At 36.4% G+C, this 24850-nt stretch overlaps 1 protein-coding gene across 5 annotated transcripts in view; it reads left to right on the top strand.

Moving 5' to 3' along the window:
• Nucleotides 1–24850, top strand: part of HDAC9 (histone deacetylase 9) — a gene marked incomplete at its 3' end in the record, with an annotated part of 511771 nt that overhangs the window by 476113 nt on the left and 10808 nt on the right. For all 5 annotated transcript variants that reach the window (XM_080701494.1, XM_080701502.1, XM_080701500.1 and 2 more), the window contains one exon: nucleotides 21587–21734. In XM_080701494.1, coding sequence (XP_080557620.1) covers nucleotides 21587–21734 — 148 coding nt within the window. The remainder of the gene's footprint in view (nucleotides 1–21586; nucleotides 21735–24850) is intronic.

Genomic DNA, 24850 nt, shown 5'->3' with positions numbered 1-24850 from the left:
CTAAAGAATTTCTTTTTGGTTGCTGCCTTGAAATTCCTAGTAAGTTTTGAACAAAGGGGCCACATTTTCATTTTGCACTGGGCCCTGAAAATTATGTCTCCAGTCCTGAAGAAAATCAAAGTTTTCACCATACAAAAAATATTTACTAAGAAAGAAAGCTACCATTCACCAAAGGGAGAATTCAGATTGTAATTGGAAAGAAAGGAGTGGTGGTTTGATGTTGTAAAGGGAAATACAAACACAAGATGGAAAGTGATCTCCCATCATTTGGGACGTGGGGTGAAAATTGACACAAAGTGGTCCATCCCTGATGCTTCCACACCATGTGGTGCATTTTTATGCAGTTCTAAGTGTGTGTCTTTGGGACTCCTCTTCCAGACTAATGGAACAGAAAAAAAATGTGGATGTAATGCCCATGGAATTATACAATCAGTGGGCATTTTATAGTCCCCAACTTCATAATAGCATGGGAAATTTAAATAACAGGCCCCTGGCTTGGCACACAATGCCTGACTTCTTTAGAGAATATAAAATTGTATTCTTACTTTTACTTTTCCCTATTTCATATCCCACTCTCCAATTTCAAGTGAGCTCTTTATTTCGCCACTGGTAGGGAAAGTAGTATTGGCTATATAATGGCGTGAGGGAAATGAAATGCAAAATAAAAACAGACGAATACTTCCTTGTTAAATGTCATTAATGATTTTTGAGAAGCCGGCAGCAGAGTACTGAATGGAACCTGGTGTCCTTCTGAACCTGGGGCCCTGGCCTCTTAGGACGGGGCCCTGAAGGTAGTCTCTCTTAACCAGAGAACCTCTTCCTTATACACATCTCTGAGCATCGCACAAGGGCTTCTTTCAGCTCTGGGAGGTGGTCCTGTTTCAGCCCACCTCCTACCCCAGATTCTGAAGAATGATTTTGTACTGTAGTTTGTGACTACTGAATCAGAACACAACATAAACGTTGAGAAGGGGGCCTTGCAGCAAGTGGGACACATTCAGGCAGGATCCTCGACAGCCCAATTCCAAGGCACGGGGCAAGGTGCTGACAGGCCTTAGTGAATTTCTCTTTGAGAGCTGAGGTCCAGCTGAGGGTGTGCAGATGCTGGAGGCAGCCTTGGCCCGCTGCCTGGCCACATGTGTGCACATGTTCTACAGCAGTATCATCCTGCAGTCCTGTCCTTCTTTAGGCTGCTCCTTTAGCTGAGAAGAAAAGGCCTATGAGGCCATAGTGAGGCAGCCATGTCTCCTGACAGGTGGAGATCTCTTCTGATAGGTCAGGGCCTGGTTACATCTCAAGATGGCGAATGATATATGAAGGTCAACTAACTGTCCATGTGGTGGTGACAAGATGGAGTATAGTTTAAAACTGTGTCATGTGTTTCCTCAAAAAATTAAAAATGGAACTACCATGTAATTCAGTCATGCCACTTCTGGAGACAAAAGTGAACTAAAAGCAGGATCTCAAAAATATACCATGGCAATATTATTCATAATAATGAGGAGATGAGACAAACCTAAATATCCTTAAATGGATGAATAGATAAAGACATAGGATTTATATATATAATGGAATATTGCTCAGCCTTAAAAAGGAAAACTTGTAATATGCCCTGATTTAACATAATGTCCTTTGATGATACAGATTTTCTTTTCCTGCTGTTTCTATTTAGTTGTTTCTGTTAATTCTATTAGCTTTTTCACATTGACTAACATGTAGTCAGTAGGTGTTCCGAAATTGTTTGTTGATTGAATGAATCTGCTAGTCTATCAAATGTTTGCCCTACTTTTTATTTTTTTAAGCCTACTTAAGATATTTACACCCTTGAGCCAGCCCATGCAAAAGGAGGGATTAAGAAGAACAGACAAAATACAGAGAACCCATTTCTTCTTCCTACTTCTCAACCCACAAAGATGAGTCATTTCTAAGTTAGAAAGAACACATACTTTTGTGAGCTGCCATTTTCATGGCTAAGTCTTAGTGCTAACAAATTCTTAGTGCCGAATCTGATATTTGGCAGCATGACAGTAATTAACGAGTGATGCCAGGGAGGAGTCGGCCTCGAGTGGGACAGATGACCCTTCCAGAGACCCATGCCAACAACTCAAAAAGTACATACAACATTGAATTCTTCCATGGCGTGGTGAGGAATAGAGTTCTCGAATGCCATTCTTTGTACCAGTGCTGATCCGTGATAATATTTTCACTGACATTGAAAGGGAGGAAGCATGAAATGAATTTTCTACAAAACTAAACTTATTTAGCCTGAAAGACTATAATTTTAACTTTTAAAACCATACAATAAACGGTATTGATATTGATCTGTGAAACCCAAAAATATGAGAACCACAAATACAGAGGCATGGTTTCCTTTTATTTAAGCATTTTTAAAAAGAAGAGTACTGCTTTTAAGTGTCAACTAACTTTGTAGACCTCCTACATGATAATAGTGATAATCATAGTGTCTTGATTTGCGGATCAAGGAAATATATATCTGCAGAAGGATTTGAGGATTCTTTTAAAATTTCACTGTAACTCTTCAGTGGTTTGTAACTGATAAGTAGAAAAACACCAGTGTAGAGAAATTTGGAATGATATGCGTGGCATTAATGCTGCTTGTCTGAGTTGGTACTTCTGGGGAAACAAAATGGAAAAAGGAAGCAGAATAATAATATAAAAAAAAAACAGTAGGAATAGCTCCCCTGAAATGCCATTTTCATCTTTCCCTTACTTCAGGGATATTCCCTTGTTCAGAGGATTGAGGTTTCCTCAGAATTCCTTATTATGACAACAAAGGCAAAATAATAACACAAGGAACGGGACTAGACTTCCACCCTAAGTTCTAGTTGAGTGTATGTTATGAGTGCAGAAGACCAACTCCAGGTCCCTGGGACGTAAATTTTGTCAGTATAGTTCATCTTCTCATTTTTAAAAACAATTAATTATTTAGGGCCACAAGAAGCAACTTTATAGTTCTTTACATTTGCCCAACTTCTGAGGATAATTTGAATACTGATATGATTTCCTTTACTTCAGGAGAATGTTGCAAATAGCTATGTAACAGACAATAGGGTAGCCAGTTGTCCGCATGTGAATTCTCACACATTCTAGAGAACTAAGAAAAATATTAGATTTTCCCTGGAAACTCAAAGGCAAGAATATTTGACACATACTATTTGTCAAAACTGTGCTTGATTTCTGTTTTATACATGTGTAATCAAGTGCATGGCTTCCTCCTCCTTTTCTTGCTTTTCTTATTTCCTTTTTCTTATTCTCATTCTTGTTTTTCTTCCTGCTCTTGTTCTGTCTGCAGTTCTGAAAACCAGCCCGAGCAGAAACCACTAATGCTAGATAAGTACAAAGAAATATGCATGACGTGGCTTTTACTTTTATTCTATATCCAGCAGAAGATAACTAGTGAAAAATATTATACTAAACACTGATAATTTTGTATTAGAATGGACAACTAGAATATGTGCTGTCTAGTTTTCTGGGTGATTTAAGAGATCTGGAAGCTAGTTAATAGAAAAAAGTATTTAAAGTAAAAAAAAAAAAAGACTTTCTGTAAAAAGTATCAGCCATTGTCTTCTTTTACTCAAAATGTCATTCTCAGCTATCCCTCCTGTCACTGTGAGACCAAACTTATTCCCTCCCCCACAGTGAAGGGCATTTACATCAGACAATCCAGGAGAAAATCCAGATTGTTTCTAAGCTAATAGGAATTTGTATACCTCTCTTGTTGTGGGGGAAATTGTCCAATATTTTAACCTCAGGGGCCCATGCACACAGTTAAAAGGGATGTTTCCCCAGATTGCAACATGTGCTACATAAATCATCTCCCAAGCTCCACTAACATCTCCATTCCACACCCAGATGCTAGCCCAAACTCAACTTTTTCTCTTTTTTTGTCCCTTCCTATTTCATTTGATTTTTCGTATGTGTGTGCGTGTGTGTGTGCAGTACTGGGGATTGAACCCAGAGGCATTCTACCTCTGAGATGCACCCCCAGCCTTATGTTTTATTTTTTTTATTTTGAAACAAGGTCTCACTGAGTTGCAAAGGGCCTCACTAAGGCCTCCAACCACAGTTCTCCTGTCTCAACCTCCCAAATGCTGGGATTACAAGCATGCACCAACAGGCTGGGCCTGATTTTCTTTTTTCTTATCCCTCTTTTCCTCTTCCCTTAATTTCCATTCTACTGAGATCCAGGGAGAAGAACAAGAAGATAATCATAGGGTTGGAAAGGAATCTTTCACTCACAGGAATTTGAGGTTTTATTTGAAACAGGGAAGGACCTTCAAACCTGCATCTCAAAAGACCTGTATTCCTGCACCACGGACAGGATACTATCAGGGCTTATTATCAGATGTGACAGTTTTATTCACAAGTAAAACTGACATAATGTAATAACTAATTAGCATGGGGAGGACTCATGCTTCCTAGGTTTTCTGGCTTGAAAAACTGAGTAGTCATCTGTTGAAGTAGGAAATGATGGAGGAAGAAAAATTTCAAAGGAAAGAAGAAACTAGTAGTTGAGAATCTTAAAGATTGGGAGGATGGCAGCAGTATCCTAAACATCATTTTTCCTCTGCACTGAAGTTATAGAGGGTCAAGGAATATAATTATTTTTGCAATACAAAACCTTTTAGCCGTTAGCAAATAATAAGTCACTGAATGGTTACTGTGTGCCAGGTACTATTCTAAGAATTCTTGTCATTGTAAATTAACTCATTTAATCTTCTCAATAACCCTAAAAAGCAAGTACTATTTTCATTCCTATGTAAACTGAGGAACATTCAGTTCAAAGAGCTCACAAGTGGGGATAAGCAAGATCATAAAATAAGCAGTGAGTTTCAGAGTCTCTCCCAGCTGCAACGTCATACTATCTCACACACACACACACACACACACACACACACACACACACACACACAAATCATTCCTTTTGCTATTTCTGTATGCACTTTCCCCCCATTTTTTCCATAATTTATATTCTTAAAAATTAATTTAACTCAAACTTTGTATTGTTGGAAGTTCTGGCTAATTGGGGTTGAGCCATAGTCAATTCTAGAAGCCCAGTGCCAAATTCTGGGGAGCCGTGGAACTAAGGCCACTTGGAGCCTCTTGTGAACTTGTAAAATACATCTAATCAGAAAAAAATGCAAGGATTGGCAGAATTTCAAATCCCTGCCCTGTTGAGTTTAAAACCCTGACTCTTGTCAGGTGTGAGCTGCTATTTGTCATATATTTCTTGGCTTTAGAAAGAGGCCTTGATGTTGGGACCCTGGGCCAGGCAGACCTTCATTGAAGAAAAGCAGCGTTAGGCTTTTTCTCACTATTAACCCCACTAACCCTCCTTTGTATCAGAGCCAGGTCAAACTCATACACATGGCTTTCTCAACGTTGATTTTGAATGTCTAATTAACTATTCTCTTGAAATGTCAAAACTCTGGGTATTGTGTGGTAGAGCCCTAATACTAGAATGTACCCGAGTAGGAAGGAAAGCCTGCCATCCTCTTAGAGACTTAACTTGCCTCAGTAGTTTATTTTTATTCAAACTACATCTGCTATTTTAAATTTTTTCACTCTCCTTTCTTCTAAGACAACATGAATCAAACCAAAAGAATCAATAAAACAGTGTATGTTTTAGGGACCAAGACCACTTTAATAACAGAAATGCTTTGTGATGATATCTCAGCAGTTAGCACCCAGGTGAATTTTACACATATGTGATACCATGTACAGAGATAGGACACACTAGAAGAAAGTCAAATTTTATAGAAGATAATTTCTAGGTGTATATATATATATATATATATATATATATATATATATATATATATATTATGTCTCATTAATTTGCAACTCTGCAATGCAGTTATTTTCTTTGTTTTGTTCATGAACAAATTTAGGCTTTAACAAGTTTAGGTGGTTTGTTGAAAATCTTTTTACTAGGAAACAGTAAATCCATGATTTTATTCCTGGTTGGATTATGATGTAAAAACCTACTTTCTTTTCTTTCTTTTTATTTATTTTAATATACTGTTATTGGTGCATTATAGTCTCACATCAAAATATAACTCACATTGATAGTGGCGTACATATACACAGAACTTGGGCTTTCCTCGGCCTCCTTCCCCATGCAGGTGCTGAGATTGACATTGGTATTCTTACATATGTATATGAAGCTCATGGTAGTAATTCCTTCGTTGATCCTCACTCCTCCTCCTCCTCTCCCCTAGACCACCTTCCTGGCTCCACTGAACTTTCTCCTTCATTACTTGAAGCTTCTCTGGTATCCCAATCACTCCCTAGCTTCTGCATATTAGATAAAACATATGATCCTTCACTTCCTGTGACTGGCTAATCTTACTTAACATAATGTTCCCCAGGTCCATCCATTTTCCTGCAAATGACATAATTTTGCTCTTTTTATTGCTGAGTAGAATTTCATAGTGTGTATATTCCAGAATTTTGTTATCCATTCATCTGTTGATGGACATCTAGGTTGGTTCCATAAATCGGCTATGATGAATTGTGCTGCTATGAACTTGGATATACATATATTATTCTAGTTCTCTGATTTCAGACTCTTTGGAAATATACCCAGGAGTGGTATAGCTGAATCATATGGTGGATCCAATTCGCAGTTTTCTGAGGAATCTCCACACTGATCTCCATAGTGGCAAACTAATTTTCAATCTCACCAACAGTGTAGACGATTTCCAATTTCCCCACATCCTCACCAGCACTTATTGTTTATTTGACTTCTTGATGATTGACATTCTGGCTGTAGTTAAATGGAATTTCAGTATAGTTTTGATTTGCATCTTTCTGATTGCTAATGATCTTGAACTTTTTATGGATTTATTGACCATTTGTATCTCTTCTCTTGTGACATGTCTATTTAGTTCAATTGCCCAATTCTTGATTGGGTTATTTAGGGTTTTTTAGAGTAAAGTCTCCTAAGTTGTATATTCTAGATATTAATCTCTATCTGAAAGATAACTGGCAGAGATCTTCTCCCATTCTGTATGCTTTTTCTTTAGATTCTTGATGGTTTTCTTTGATAAGCAGAAACTTCTTTAGTTTTAATGGCATCCCACTTCTTAATTTTTTTTTAACTCCCAGAGCTATGGGAGTCCTGTTGAGGATGCTTCTTCCTGTGTCGAAATGTTGGATTGTTGGACCTATGCTCTCCTCTAGTAGCTTCAAATTCTCTGGTCTAATTTCCAAGTCTTTGATTCATATCTAGTTTACTCCTATGTAGAGCGAGAGGTAAGGATTTAGTTCCATTTTCTACAACTGGATAATCAGTTTGCCCAACATCATTTGTTGAAAAGACTATCTTTTCTTCAAGGTATGTGTTTGGCACCTATGTCAGAAATAAATTGGCTGTGTGTGTGGATTTGTTTTTATATTTTCTATTCTATTCCATTTGTCTACGTGACTGTTTTTGAGCCAGTGTCATGCTGTTCTTATTACTATAGCTCTGTAGTATAGTTTGAAGTCAAGAATTGTGATTCCTCCTTCATGGTTTTTATTGCTGAGAATTGCTTTCTCTATTTTGGGTCTTTTGTTTTTCCATATGAAATTTATGACTAATTTTTCTTGGTCAGTGAAGAATGACATTGTTGACTTGCTTTCCTCATATGAAACCAATTTGGTCATGGTACACAGTTTTCTTGATGTGGTTTTGAATACACATGGATAGTATTTTGTTTAGAATTTTTATATCTATGTTTATCAATGAAATTGGTCTATAATTGTATTTTCTTGAGGAATATTTATTCAGTTTAGGTATTAAGATGATACTGGCCTCAAAGAAGGAGTTTGGAAGGATTCCAACTCTTTTGATTTTGTGAAATAACTTGTATTGAGTTTAGATCTGTATAAAGTTGTGTAGAATTTCTCCATCCCTAGGTTCTAGAGGAGATCAATGAAATTTCTTTTTGGAGGAAAGAATCTCTAATTTAGAACCTCTGTAAATACAGAGAATGACAAAATATAACCCAAAATAAATAAATAAATATATACCTTTTATTAAAATAATGAAATTTAGTGCAGAGGGACATAAATAACTAGAGAGAACCAGCAGAAACAAGAAATTAGAACAAAACTTATTGGGGGTTAAAATGAAGGAGGGGGGATTACTTTGGACTCATAATACTAGATGAATGTTATTCATTAACTTTTCACTTCTCCATTGAATCCTACCAAAATTATAATAGAGCCTTTGTCTTTTGTCTTTCTTTCTTTTTATCTTTCTTTCTTTCATTCATTCTTCTGTCTTTCTTCTTTCTTTCATCATATACTTGCAAGGATAAAGAATGAGAAAGGAAATTAGAGGAACCTGGCAGCATATGACCATCTGTTGTTGTCTTAGCAGACTTGAAAAAAAATGAATCATAAACCAGCACTGGCTGGCATATCTCTGCTGAAGATGGATATATTGGACCATTAGACTTATATGCCATGGAACTGTTGATGTGCATACCTAAGAATCTATTTATTTCCTATTTTTTAATTCTTCAAATATCTTTATTCATTATTTCTTTCCTTTCTTCCTTTGTTTCTATGTACAACTTAAAAATAATAATACTTCAGCTGGATGTGGTGGTGCACACCTATAATCCTAGTACTTGGGAGGCTGAGACAGGAGGAGGATCACAGGCTTGAGGCCAGTCTCAGAAATGATCAAGAATCTTAGCAATTTAGCTAGACTCTATCAAAATTAGAAAATTTAAAAAAGGATTGGGATACAGCTTGGAGATAGAATGCTTTCAGTTTAAATCCCCATTACATCAGTATCATCATCATCATCATCATCACCATCATCATCATCATCATGCTTAAATTTATTTTTCCTTCTGCCTTTTAAACTACCTTGCCACTCAACCTGTCTTGTCCTTCTATTATATCAATCTAAGAAAATTTCAACTCTGGATATATTCTTTTCTTTTCTTTTTGGTGGTACTGGTGTTCCTGGAAACCCTTCTACCTCCGGGTTACACTCCCAGATCTATTCTATATTTTTATTTGGAAACAGCCAGAGAGGCTGGCTTGGAACCTGCGCGATCCTCCTGTCTCCGCCTCCCAAGCGCAGGGATTACAAGCGTGTGCATTACAAGCATGTGCCACCACGCCCAGCTTAACTCTGGATTTATTCTGCAAACACTTTTCTCCAACAGTGGCCCTAAATAAGTACACCTACTGGAGATTGTTTTGGAGTATAGCTATATGTCCTCTATGAATCTATGATCACCAAATTCAAATGGGCCTGTATTTCTCAAGTCAACTAACTCTGCCTGTCTGAAATTCTTCCCACCTTCTCTACTAATAATACTAGCTCTACTCTACAACTTCTTGAAATTCCAGCAGGGCTTATCACTGATTTTCTTATTCTGTCCCAGGGCCAAATTCATGATCCTTTATTGCATCTAAATGTCATGTCTCTTTTGTCTCCTCCCAGCCATGACAGTTCTTTTATATATTATTCATAAATTTAACACATTAGAAGAATACTGATCATTTATTTTGTAGAATGTGCCTCAGATTGGCTTTTCCTAATGTTTTCTTATAATCAAAGTGAATATATATATATATATATATATATATATATATATATATATATATATATATATCTGGCAAGAATACCATTATAGTGATTTACCATTCCCAGCATATTCTTTTAGGGATGTATGATTTCAACATATTTTATTCTTGATGAGGTTAACCTTAATTACTTGGTTAAGATTTTAAGTGTGGAGCTGGGCGTGGTGGTGCATGCTTGTAATTCCAGCATTCGGGAGGCTGAGACCTGGAGGATCGCGGTTCATGGACAGCCTCAGCTACTTAGTGAGGCCCTCTGCAACTCAGTGAGACCCGGTTTCAAAATAAAGAATAAAAAATAGGGCAGGGGCTGTAGCTCGGAGGTCGAATGCCCCTGGGTTCCATCCCCAGACCTGCAAAAAAAAAAAAAAGATTTTATGTGTGATATTACAATATTTTCCTTTGGAATTAATAACATATTGGGAGATATTTTGTGTTGTCCTCAAACTTTTGTCTCTTAGTTTTAACATTCATTGGTGGATCTTGCCTATAACAATTAATAACACTAGTTTTCTATTTCCTTTTTCCTTTTGCAATTATTACTTGGAAATGATTTTTAATGAGGAGCTATCTTTTCCTTTATATTCATTCACTTATTTTTTTCACTATATGTTTACATCATTATGAACTCATGGATATTTAGTTTTTCTAGGTGTTATAATCCAATGTGATCATTATTTATATTGCTGCGTTCATTGTTTCAGCTCTGGTCATTTAAAGCTACTTCAGGCTGGATCACGTGTTCTTTTTACATGACTCTACCTTTTTATGAGGAGTTCCTTACTTTTTGTACAACAAGATGTTCCAGGCTCACCTTGAAATGTATTAGTTTAATCTTCCTGCCTAAATTAATCTGGGTTCTCCAGAGAAACAGAACCAATAGGAAAAGCATATAAAAAGAGGTTCGTTATAAAGATTTGGCTCACACAGTTGTGGAGGCTGAGCCTCCAGATCTGTAGCTGGCAAGCTAAAAACCCAGGAGAGCTAATGGTGCAAGTTCCAGTTCAAGTCCAAAGACTTGACGAAGGGCGAAGGGTGACAGTCAGACAGATGGGTCACATCCTCTCTTACTCAGGTTTTTTGTTCCCTTCAGGAGAGTGAATGAGATTCACCTTCTCTGGAGTAGTGCATTCTGTCTCACCAAGACTATTAATTAAATGTTGATTTCATCTAGAGACATTCTCAGAGACACAGTCAGAATAATGTTGAACCAAATATCTGGGCACACTGAACAGTTTGAAGTTAACACAGAAAAATTACCATCACGCTGCCTTGGCCCTGGAAGCAGCTCTATCTCCAAGGAGCCCTGGATTCTGTCAATGGAAAATGCATTTTGAAACTAGGATCTTCTGCTCGTTGCTACTAAAATACCATTGCTTCCAGGCCTTCTCAGTGAATGCAGCCAGGAAATATGTGTCAATACTAAGCCATGTATATATACATCTATGTTTGTTTTTATATTTAATTATCACCATATATTTTTTAAAACACATTTCTCATGGATACCCCTGACTCAACACCAGTACTTCAAACCCTGTAGAGTTCATTCTAGATTTTCTCTTTCCTCTTTTATAATGTCTTTCTCCAAAAATGAGAAATCTGGGTCTCATTATTTATAATGCATTTATTTATTTTTAACTTCTATATGCACATATGTATTCTTTGGTGAAATATATCCTTGGATTTTTTTTTAAATCAGAATTTTTATTTTATTTTTTTCATACTTTACTGAAGCGTTGTAATGAAACATCATAGTAAGATTCAAAGTGATACAAACATACATGCACACATCACTTGATACATGCACACATCACCCTCTGCATACATGCATGCACACATCATACATGCACACATATGCACAAACATACATGCACACATCACCCTCTGCATCCCACCATGCTCTCCCTCCCTTCCTGTGCATGCTAGTGAGATGGTAATGATACATTTCATGTACAAACATAGCATTATTTCAACTGTATCCTTTCTCAGTCTTCCTTTTCCCCCTCACTCCTCCCTCCTCCAAACCCCTGCCATTGTTTTGCTGGTTTCTCTCCTCATTTCTCTGAAGTCCTTTATGTTTCCTATTTTGTCTCGAGCTTCACCTATGAGAGAAAACATATGACCCTTGACTTTCTGAGACTGGCTGATCTCACTTAGAATAATATTCTCTAGTGCCATTCATTTTCTTGCAAATGTCATAATTTTGTTCTTCTTCATGGCTGAGTAAAATTCCACTGAATGTACATGCCACATTTTCTTTATCCTTTATATGTTTATGGACATCTAGATTGGTTCCGTAATCTGGCTGTTGTGATTTGTGTTGCAATTAAAATGGGTCTGCAATTATAGCATCCTATTTTTAATTCTTTTAGAAATAAACCAAGGAGTGGTATAGTTGGATCATATTACTTTTTGCAGGTCTAGGGATGGAACCCAGGGACATTTGACCCCCAAGATACATCCCCTGACCTATTTTTTTTTATTCTTTATTCTAAAACAGGGTCTCACTGAGTTGCAAAGGGCCTCACTAAGTAGCTGAGGCTGTCCGCGAACCGTGATCCTCCAGTCTCAGCCTCCCAAATGCTGGGATTACAAGCGTGCACCACCACGCCCAGCTAATATTTTATATTTATTGGTAATTTGTACTTCTCTTTTGAAAATTGTTTACCAGCTCAATTGCACAGTTTTGATTAGATTGTGTGTTAAATTTTTGAGTTCTTTATATAGTCTAGATATTAGTCATCTATCAGAGGAGTAGATAGCATATATTTTTCTTACATATTGTAGGCCTTCTGTAGAGACTCTTATTTCCTTTGTTTCATAGAAACTTTTTAATTTGGTTCTATTTTATTTATTGATTCTTAGCTTTATTTTCTGATACTTGGGGTCCTATTGAAGAACTGTTAACAGTGCCTGTATGTTGAAGGTTTGGTCCGTGTGTGTGTGTGTGTGTGTGTGTGTGTGTGTGTGTGTGTGTGGTACTGGGGGTGGAACCCAGAGGCTTTCTACCTCTGGGCTATATACTCCCAGCCCTATTTTATATTTTATTTGGAATCAGGGTCTCACTAAGTTGCTGAGAGCCTCACTAAGTAGCTGAGGCTGGCTTCGAACCTGCGCGATCCTCCTGTGTAAGCCTCCCAACCACAGGGATTACAAGCGTGCGCCACTATGCCGGGTTCCTATGTTTTCTTATAATAATTGAAAAGTTCCTAGTCTAATTTCTAGGTCTTTGATTCATTTTGAATTGACTTTTGTGCAGGATAAGAAAAAGATATATAATTTTATTCTTCTATATATGGATATCCAGTTTTCCCAGTACCATTTTCTGAAAAGATTGTCTTTTCTCAAGTATATTTTTGGCACCTTTGCTAAAAAGTCAGTTCGCTATGCGTGTAAGGATTTATATCTATAGCTTTATTCAATTCCATTGGCCTATGTATCTGTTTTTGTACCAGTACTAGGCTGTTTGTGTTATTATAGCTATGTAGTATAATTTGAAACCAAGTATTGTGATGCTTTCAGCATAGATTTATTGCTCAGAATTGTATTGGTCATTCTGGGTCATTCATTCCATATGGATCTTTTTTGTTCTATGAAGACATTGTTATTTTAATAGAGATTACATTGAATCTATAGATCACTTATGGTAGTATGACTATTTTGATAATATAAATTCTGTCTATCCAAGAACATTAAAAGTCTTTCTACCTTCTAAGGTCATATTTAATATTTTTCTTTAGTGTTTTATAATTTTCATTGTAGAAATTTTTTTACTGCCTAGTCGTATTTATTCTTAAGCATTTTTGAAGCTACTGTGAATGGAATTGTTTTCAGGATTCCTTTTTCAGTGGATTTGGGGTTGGTATATAAAAATAAACTTTTGTAAGTTGATTTTGTATCTGGCTACTTTGCTGGATTTGTTTTTCATTTTCTTGCTGTTGTATTTAGAAAATACATCCAGTATTTGTCAAATAAACGAATGTAATCCTGCATCTTAGTTAACAACTCAATAGCATTTGTGGTCTCTTGTACCCATTCATTCTTTTTTCAGCTTCATCATACTCTGAGTCCTTTCCACTCTATTTTTTTTCCTAATGAGAATGTAATTAGTCACATGAACTGCCCAGTGGAAGCTTACAGGCTTCAACATAGACAGGAAAAACCTAAATAGGATCCAGTGGTTTTACCGAGATGAGAATAGACTGGTCAAATTTGGGGGAAATTAAAATGGCTACATTTGTGAAGCAGAATATTGGAGATGAAGTTTACACACACACACACACACACACACACACACACACACACACACACACATATGCACACACACATACATGAGGGAGAGAGAGCTCCATGTATAGGAATTTCCTTAAAGCTTCATCCAAATACTTAATCTTTATATGCATGAGGTGACATTCCTATCCTGGAGAAATAGCCAATGAAAAGCAGTAGATTACACAATTCAAGAAGTACATATGAAACTCAGAATAGTTTTCATTCCTACTAATCCCAATGGAAAGACCTTGTGATTCAAGGTATAACACAGAGACATCAAAACAATTTCATCTTAGTTGTAGAGCTATATTTGCCTTGTGCTGATGTGCTCTGGATCCAGCCTTAAAAAAAAATATATGTAACCCTCAAAAGGATTCTACTGATTACAACTAATTTAATGACATGTCAAAACAATGTCTATCCCTTTCTCAAATAGTACAACAAAATTCAATGATCAAAAAATGTTCAAATCAGTAATGTCAAGCATCTAAATGAAAATATTAGGCATACAAAGAAAGAAATAAGGAAAATGTTACCTAGAACCATAAGGCAAATCAATTAACAGAATCTTACCCAGAATGCTAAATAAACATTTACTTCAACTATGAAGAGGAAGGGCCAACATAATGAGGAGACAAATGAAAAACATAAAAGATAGGCAAATGAAAGTCTTAAGAGTAAAACATACAATGTTTGAAATTAATACACATATCATCTTAGATATTAGTGGCAGCTTATACACTTTAGAAGGAAAAGCAAAACAAAACAGTGAAGTAGAAGACACAGTAATAAAAATCCTTAATGAATAGGGAAAAAAGACTAATGAAATAGTGTATCAGTGCCATTTATACATTCTCAATCTGTCTAGCATATCTATATTTGAAGTTCCACAGAAAGTTTGCATGGGGATACATATGAAGAAATAATGGGAAAGGTTTTTCAAATTTAATGAAAACTAATAATGCACAGACACAAGGAGCTAAACAAAAATCTCAATCAGAATAAAGGTGAATAAAATCACACTGATAAACATTATAATCAAATCTTAAAAATGCTATAGAAATGAAAAATTGTGTCCCATATAAAGAAATGAAGGTAAAGATTATAAAGATAAGGGAGACTCTTTTGAATTTCAAAAGAAGAATTCAGATATAATGACCATATTCTTAAAGTTCTCATTTGTATAAAATTTAAGAATAAACAAAAGTACAGTGACAGACTTTGAGTACTCATCAAGAAGGAGAGAAAGAAATTGACCCCAAAGGACCAAAAGGAATTTTATAGGGGGATGAAAATATCCTATCTGTACATGTATCGTTCTGACTCTCTATACTTTAATATGGTGTAAAATTACAATGCACTGAATAAAAACAAAAAATATTCTAAATTTTTATTGTTATACCAGTTATATGATCGCATATATTTGTCAACAGGCATCATCAAGATCTAATCTTTAATTGGTAATTTATTGTTTATAAACTATACCTCAATGAAGCTGGTAGAAAATAGTCACCAAACAGAACAAATATATCTATTTTTTAAAGCTTTTGGAGAATTGCAGTGATGGTAAACAGTGCTTTCAAAAGTAGAAACATTTAAATTGATCCCTACAAGGGAATAACTGAACAAACTGAAAGATAAGTGCTCAAACTGTACATATGATTTGAATATTAAAAATCTGTATTTGGGCCGGGTGAGGTGGCGCACGTTTGTAATCCCCGCGCTTGGGAGGCGGAGACAGGAAGATCGCGCAGGTTCGAAGCCAGCCGCGCTCGCTGGCTTAGGAGACCCTGTTTCCAAATAAAAATGTAAAAATAGGTCTGGGAGTGTAGCCCAGAGGTAGAAGGGCTTCCAGAAACCCCAGTACCACCAAAAAAAGAGAAAAGTATAAAAATAGGTCTGGGAGTGTAGCCCGGTAGTAGAAGGGCTTCCAGGAACCCCAGTACCACCAAAAAAAAAAAAAAAATCTGTAATTAAGCTTTGAAAGATCTCTATTTGCAGATAGAATCTTTGATGAAACCCTTGTTTTTGAAAGTAAATTGAGAAGTGAAGGTTTTGTAGCACTTAATTTGTAAAATTCTGAAGAGTTATAGAGAAAAATTTTGGACAATTTTGTCTAATATAAAAGGTTTGCCAGAGAAGTTTTTTTTTTTTTTATCTAGAAGAAGAAAAAAGATGATAGTCATAAAAACTTTTGGAGTACAATAGTCATTGCAGTTTTTAAAACTAGAAATGAAAATAATTTTTACATAACAGTAGATGATCTGAGTTTTCCATGTAGGATAGTATTTGAAGAAAGAATATTTTGACCAAAAATACTGGTCTCTTGAAAAGAAAAATTAAAGATGCCAAGAATTTCAAATTGGTTAACTATAAAATTCAGCTTTGAAGAAGATTGGAGATAATTTTGTGACAAAAAATTCTAAAATAGACCCTATTGAAACAAAGAAATTCTTCATAATAATATTATTGATGTCATATTAGGGAGCACTATAGCCACAAATTGATAATATATGTAAATATCTACCAAGATGCATAATTATATTTGTTATTTTCTAAAATTTGGACAATTCGTATAAATAAGTTGGTTACCATGCTTTGATGTATGTGAACCATGCAAGTTTTATTTTTGAAATAAAATTTAGTTGTGAAATCAAATTTTGAATAGGACTATTTCATGAGTAACTGATAAAAATAATTTTTATCTGCTAAGTAAATATTTTCATATCATAACTTTTATTTTTAAATTCAAAATCGCCCAAATTTTCATGAAAAAATAACTCACTATATATCAATTTTCAATGTATCTTTATTTTTACATTGATACAATGTTTTGGATCCTGATAAAATTCTTCATTCAGCTAAAAAGATGTATCTTAGTACAGTCTTAAACATCTCTAGATGGCTGCGAGGGAGATCTGGCTGGGACATCTGTCACCCTACTGATCGCCAGGGTTGATTCGGCTGATCTGGCTGGCTAGGTGGGTGTCCCCTTCCTCCTTCACCACTCCATGTGCATCCTTCCCGAAGCTGCACTCTTGGTTGAAGAAGACGACCATCCCCGAACAGAGGAGGACCAGTCTTCGGTCAAGGGTATACAAGTAGCTGCGCTCCCCTGCTAGAACCTCTAAACAAGTTCTCAAGGTCCATTTGTAGGAGAATGTAGGGTAGTCAAGCTTCCAAGACTCCAGACACATCCAAATGAGGCGCTGCATGTGACAGTCTGCCTTTTATTAAAAAAAAAAAAAAGTATCTCTAGAGAATCCATGGTCCTGAGCATCTCCTAAATCATAGGTGTTGATTATTTCTAATGATGAGGACAGAAGAGGTTGAATTAGTACCAGCTTTTTTTCTACAGAAACTCCAAGTATAATGGTGAAAGGCAGTATCATTCAAATGGCAAGAAAACAAAAGAAATCAGAGAAAGGATGACTCAGACTTCCAAAATGATGATGGAAGGGGGAGGTTTCTAGAATCAGGAGATGTTCAAACCAGCAAGGGCATTGATTGGGAACACATTTAGTTGATGTGTTATTTCTAACACAGTCTTTTATAAGTTGAAAACTGCCTATTTTACCAAACCAAGAGTACTTGGTTTTTACCAAAGTCTGATTACAGAGTACCTGCAAGATGCCCTCTCTTGGCACCCATATGACTTAGTGAAATTCCATCTATGGTTTTCACCTCTAGCTCTCAGTGGTCTGCATTACACTGTCTGCTTTATACCTTTAATTGTGCATTCATTCTTTGCTTTACCTTTGCCAGATAAAACAAAAAATGCAGAATAATGAGGGCTGAATAGTCCTTTTAAAAAGTGCTGAAAAGTGGGAAGATTTACACAGTGGGAAAAGTGAATAGGATAAAGGCTATGACCGAGGAGGGAGTGTGCACATTCAATTTTAGTAGAAAACTCCTCTCTTTTACCAGTTTTATTGCCATAGGAGAGCAACTCAGTGATGCCAGTTACTAATATTTTTTTAACTTCATAAATAGCAGCACCTGAGAACTCTGTAGTAAACCTTGGTTTATTTCTCTTATGTGCTAATGGCATTATTATTCTCATGCCAATAGATATGATTTTCTTGCACATCTGTTTCTCCCCAGAAAAAAAAATAAAACAAATCTATACATCATGTGACAAAGTAACCCATAAATTATGAGGTTTTTGTTGGCCACATATTGCATAGCTTATGTTATGCCTACCTGCATTTTAAATGTTCTCCTTTATAGATAGAGATAGTGGTCTATAAATGCATTATTAATGCAAAATATTTTCCCTGTTTTTATATACCTTGCCAGAGGTCACATAGAATTTAAAGGTTTGGGTTATTTCTGAGTCAGGAACTTCATACTTTTGGAAAAAAGCCAAATTTCTAATAGTTAATCATAACTTAGCAGAATAATTTATACACATTAAATGTTATCCAGTAAAGTCTCAGCTATTTAAAATTCTCCCTTCTCCCATGCATATAGGGCAAAATTTGAAGGATCTTTGTCAGCCATTCTTCTTAAAGATTGTTACTAACCATTCAAACCTTCTGCCCTTGTTGTCTTTTGGAAGTTAAGACATTTGTATTCTTTATGGCAGGGAGGAATAAAAGGTACAACTCTTTAAAATGAAAGCTCTTGATTATAGATGTTATATTACCTAAAATTAGGTGTTTACTGACCTCTTCAAGGTCTCTTAGGCTAATAAAAAAGTAAGATATTCTGACATAACAAACCTACAGTAATATCCAAAAGTGATGCTATGTGATATCACATGAGATTCACCAGGTAGAATCAGAGCAGAAATATCCTCCCCATGACTATCAAACTCTCAGCTATCATTGTGTAAATGTGAACATTGTGCTTCAGAATAGTCTAGTGACTTCTCTGGAATTAGTGTGAGGTCTCTAGTCTGGAAATGTTGACTGTTTTAAGGTCAGAGCTCCATTTTTATGGGCTTATTTGTATGCTTCCAAGAATACTTGTATCTAGTTTATGGCTGTATCATCAATGATTTAACCAGTAAACTGGTATTTGCAAAGTACAACATTATAAGAAATGAAGGGTATACAGAACTATTTGAACATGTTTGCCCTACTTTGAGGATAAAAAAAAACAACTCTGACACCATAACATTAAGAAAGTGTGGGTGAGTCATTAGATAGATAGATAGATAAATAGATATGAAACAAAAATAGCTTATTGACAAAAGATTTTTTTGAAGTAAAGAATTTGTAATACATATAATCTTCTGCTTCTCCTCCTCATTATTATTACTACTACTGTTATTATTATTAGGTACTAGGGATTGAACTCCAAAGCATTCTCACTTCAAGCTACACCGCCAGCCTTCTGCTTTTTTTTGTTTTGTTTTTTTAATTTTGAAACCTGGTCTTAAGTTGCTAAGTGTTTCCCTAAATTTCTGAGGCTAGCTTCAAGCCTGTGATTCTCCTGTCTCAGCCTCCCAAGTACTGGGATTATAGGCATTTACCACCCTGCCCATTTTATAATACTTTTATGTTAAGATTTTCATATACTATGAGAATTTTGTATTTTATGTGTGCTGGGAGGAGGGTAGAGGAGGACAGTAGAGTATGGAGAACAAGATTTAGGGATTAGACTGATCTGGATAAATATTTCTTCTGATTCAGAGCAATGTTATCTTTGAAAAAATTTCTCAATATTGTCTACATGGTTCTTATGAGGGTTAAATGGAATTAAAAATGTAAAACAGCACATCCTTGGACACATTTAGGTGATCAATATTGCTAATATCTCTTTTCTGCACTTTTTATAATGTAATTTGAACAAAACCCGCCAGTCATTTGTGATACATTTGTCAGAGCCCCATACTACTCAATCTAGACAGCAAGGAAGGAATGACACCGAACATCACTAGCATTGTGAATCTCGTGTTCTGTCATACTTTGTGATACTCATTACAACTCTGCTTAATTGTGGATGGAATGTAGCATTTTCAACTTGGGCAGGAAGATAATGACATCGTGTTCTAGAGAAATTTGGGACATGAGATGGAACCATCAATCTAGGGGCAACTTTCAGAGTTAAGAGTTGGGAGGGGCGCTGGAAAAAAAAATCCAAGATATATTCCCATGCCCGGCTTCCTAAACCTATTTACCTGTCTCTAAATTTCTCTTCCATCATTTCCCTTTGGCTTACATTATCATCATTCCCCACCTGGATTTTTGTCAGGAGGTGAAATTGATCCTCCTGCCATAGCCCTCCTCATCTTTCAACACATCATCCCTGATCTCCCCATAGTCATTTAAAAAACATGAACCAAACCTGATTCTGTACTGCATTTGTTGGGGTCAAGAACATCTTTGTGCCTTCAACATTGGGCACAGCCTTAGTTTTCAAAAAATGCTTGTTTGTGGATTCACTGCCTAAATTGTTACTGTTTGGTTCAAATAAAAAGTCCCGTGTTTCTCGGATTTAAATCAGAATAGGTGACCACAGCAAGAATGGACACCAGAGGGCACTGGGCAGGGATACTGAGTCTTTTTCCCTAATGTGATGTCTATTCCTCTGAGAAGCAGAAAGATAAAGAAAGGCAAATTATAAAATGTTAGAGCTGGAATGGATATGGGGCAATCCAAGAAGAAGAAAAGGAGGAGGAGGAAGGGGAGGAGAAGGAAGAAGAAAGAAGAAATAATAAGATCCCAGTAAGCCTTATGAACATGATGGGGATGTCCGGAAGCAGAGCTGGGTCTAGAGCCCAGTTATCTTACTTCACCATCCACTATTCATCTATCTTTTTTTCCTAAATAGGCAGACCTTCAACATGCCAAATTGGTCAGTTTGGTAGTTCTAACCTGGTGAATTATGTCAGCACCTAGAAAGAGTCTCCTGCTTTAATTTGAGTCTACACATGCACACGCACACGTACACACACACACACACACACACACACACACACACACACACACAGCTGAGGGCTGTAAAAGGCCTTTAACTCTATTCTTTCATATTTATCCCATTGGTATGCTCTAATGAAACGACCTGATCTTCTATTTATTTTTCTCTCATTCTACTTCTCTGCCTAAAAAAAAAAAAAGAAACATCAATATGACATATGGATGGATTCCAACATTAGCTAGTGCATATATTAGAGTTTTAAGTCACTTATTGTCCTAGCACACACCCTGAGGTTAAGAAAGAAAGAACATCCAGGACTAACAACCCTGATTGTTCTGGCAAAGTTGCCATTCAGTTCATGCTGGCACTGCTGGACTTTTCTTTTTTCTTCAGTATTACAACTTTATTTTTTTTAAAAAAAAGCTAACAGTTCAAGTAGCAACTTTTAAATGTTACTCTTCCATTCATCTTCTCCAGGTGACTTCTGCCTCCAGGTCTCTTGAGGGTTTTCCAGGTGGCACGGTGCCTGGAGATTGCTTATTCAGTTGTAGAGACAACTGTCAGTCTGGTAGTGAGTTCATTAGATCATTGATTATTCCTCACTTTATTATGTTTCGAGCAAGAAAGAGAGTCAGTCTTGGGAATATGAGTACATCACAACTTGGCCTTCTCATATCGAGAAAAAAAGACTTAAACATAACAGTTAAGAAACCAAATTACAACTGTGTATAATGGGGGATTTTAACAACTGCTCTGAGTTGGACCTACATGAGGATTCTGATTACTACTGCTCTAACTAAAATTCCTGTAAAGTATGATGGATGTTTTTTTCTAGGCAAGTACTGGAAGTCGGTGAGGATGGCGGCTGTGCCAAGGGGCTGTGCTCTGCCTGGAGCTCAGTTGCAAGAGGAGACGGAGACAGTGTCTGCTCTGGCCTCCTTGACGGTGGATGTGGAACAGCCCTTTGCTCAGGAAGACAGCAGGTGAGGGCATGTGGGAACCATGTGGGTGAGCAACATCTGGGTCATCTCTAAGGCTTGGGAGCCTCCTCTCTGGCTTTCCTCCACCTGAATCCTCCGCTCCCTCCACCTGTTTTCTCCCAAACCACAGATGCCACAACACATGGTTAAGGTTCTGGAGGAGTTAATCAACTCCTCCATTGTTTCATTCCTCATGGGAATCACAGACCTAGAGCATGTGGAACCAGAGGGGATGAGAGATGGTGAGAGAAAAATAAATCACTCTTGTTGGGTAATTTTGTGCAGATCATTCTGGAAAGAGCTGCGTGTAACTCTAACTTCTTTCCCTAGTAATTTCCACCTTCCCTGATATTGTTTCTCTTCCGCTCATCATTTGGAAATTTTTGATATAACAAAGGGAAAGTTGTGATAAGAAGCTGGAGGTGATGCTGGATAGCAAGTGGCCAAAATGCACACATTGTCTTCCATGGCGGTCCCTGAGGTCCAAAACCTGAGTGAAGAGGGAAATTGCCCTTCAGAAGGCAAGAGTGTGTGCAAAGGTCTGTGTGGACTCGAGTCTTGCTTGGTTCACATTCTAGGAAAAAATTGGTCTCCATCTTTGTATGAATATAGCTTTCTGGGTGAGTTGGGGATTTGAGGTTAACCCAAGATTGAGTTTGCCTCTTCTCTTTTTAAGAAATCTTTGTCCATTTGTGCATTTTGGTGCTCACCATCCTCTTCTAGGAAAGATACTACTTTCAAAACTCCTTAAAGTCTACTGTGACCAAAGCCACCCCCAGTGCACATTAACATAAGTGCTTTCTACAGCTGACTTCAAGGTCACATGGCCTCGATGTCAAAGTGAGCCAGGTGAGGCTTTGCTAAAAAGCTCTGCCAACTTGCACTCTTAAATTGCTTCTGAGAAGGAAATCAGACTCCTTCCATCAATAACATCACCATTAATTACACAGATTCTGCTACTAGTGCACAGGTTGGCAATTTTCCCAAGAATGCACAAATTTGAACAGTTCTAGCTTTCTTGCTTTTACTGGATGTTCAGAGTTTAATGGATTTAACATCTTGTTTTGGCCAAGAGTAGGAGATAAACTGAACAAGATTTCACTTTTACTCAACTATTTTCTCTTACTATGACCACTTAAAGAGCAGATTATCATGAGGGAAAACCTTGTATACTTCTTGAAATAGAAGGCATCTTCTTATGATATTTGGAGCATAAAGGAAAACCTGTTTTATATCTTTGATAATGTGAACTAACCCCTGCTGTTCCCAGCTAAGAACTGAACCAAGTTCATAATCCAAAGGTGTTGCAATTATTCCCAAGGCCAAAAACAGTTAGTTGTCTGTCATCTGAGGGCTGTAAAACTGAGGAAACTAACATCTGTTACTGTTGGATATAAAAGGAACATGGCTGCTCTTTAGAATTTGTTTAATATAGAAAAGTGAGGCTAAATTCCACTCTGATGGAAGTGAATTGTTAGTAAACTTGCCATTAAATTTCAAAGCTTATAATAATTAAAAAGGTAAGTGATGGTATGAGACCTAAGGAATACAAAAATCTCAGCACTTTGACAGGAATCGGCCCTATAAGCAGACTCATTCATCCTCAGGTAAATAGGGTGCTTGGATCCTGATAATCTATAGTAATTAGCCCTGACTCAGTCCATAGTGACTTTGCCTGATGGTAGTGAGAGAATATATAAGCTAATGTCCTGAGGCACAGGAAAGCAAAGTTTGTTGCCTGGTTTCATATTTCATTTATTAGTTTAATATAGATTGTATCTGTTATGATTGATATTTCTTGCAGGGAAAAAAACAATGGTTTTGCTTGAATTTTTTTCTGTGGCCTTAAACTTCCTTAAAAAAAAACAGAGGAAAAGAAAAACTCTTCTTCAACTTGCTTTTGCATTTCAATTGAACCATGCATGAATTTCATGAGAGAGAGAGAAAGAGACTTTGAAAGTCACAGCACACTTGCTCTTTCCAGGAGAATAGGGTCAGAATTGGCCCCCTTCTCAATGGGGAAAGGTGATTGTCAAAGTAAGATAAAAAGGCAGAAATGTTCTTGGTTTTTTGTTATGAAGGCAATACTATAAGCACACAGGAAATTGAAAAATTAGAAAAATCAGAGCCCTAAATAGATGGAAAAGAGCGAAGGCAGGAGTCTTTTTATAGGAAATTCTTGCCAGTTATTTTGGAGGATATATTGGTGTTTGGAGTGAGATGACTCATTTCATACTAAGATTTTGGGTAAAGCAGCTCTTTTCCTGGCCAACTCATATCTGACTCATTTACCACTAGTGAATAAGGGATAAAATGCTCCTGGCTAAGAACCATAGTATGTATTTTTTGTTCATTTTTCTTGAATGGGGGAGGGTGACAACACTGCAAAAAAGTCATTTTGTTTTTATACCTATGTGGATGGTGCTTGAAGAATAAATTATTAGAAAAAAGCTGACATATGGGGATTCATTTGGGGGAATAGCTAATTGATACATAGCTCTCAAACGTAATTTTTCGGTGGCAAAAGACAAGTAGAAAAGAAGTCATTAGTGAGTTAGAAAACATGAAAAACAAAAGCAAAATTACCTCTGAGTCGGCCTAAGTTATATATTTGAAGAAAATTAGATTGGCCTGTTCATATCCTATATGGCGTATTGCTTAGAAGTAAAAGCTATGATATTGTTTCATTTTCTTGTTTACTAGGAAAAAGTACCTTTCAAAGATTTGTAGTCTTCATTTGTTAGATATCTATTTCAAAACACTTTTATTGGAAAGGTCAGTACAACGCTTAGATTTATTCTTGGATACCAAGGCAGGCTCCGCTGAAGATCAAGGAATGTTCTCTCTGGCAATCAAAACTTCAGAATGATCAGCTAGTAAGTGTTTAGAAATACATCTACACTCTAGAATTTCTGTGTCTTTTTTTAGCTCAAAGCAAAAACTGAAAGTTAGATTTTTATATATCAGTTTGACCTACTGATGATAGTGTAAATCCTGTTAGATTTTCTTAATATAGTCTGATATGGTTGTTTATTGAATCACTTAACTTTCCACTTTTGTCAATTCTTCTCATGAAAGATGATTTCAAGTCATTATATAATACTTTTTTTTTTTTTTTT

The sequence above is a fragment of the Muscardinus avellanarius genome (assembly GCF_963383645.1).
Source record: "Muscardinus avellanarius genome assembly, chromosome: 9".
NCBI lineage: Eukaryota > Metazoa > Chordata > Mammalia > Rodentia > Gliridae > Muscardinus > Muscardinus avellanarius.
Note: the sequence above shows the minus strand (reverse complement) of the source record. Positions and strands in the feature narration are given on the sequence as shown.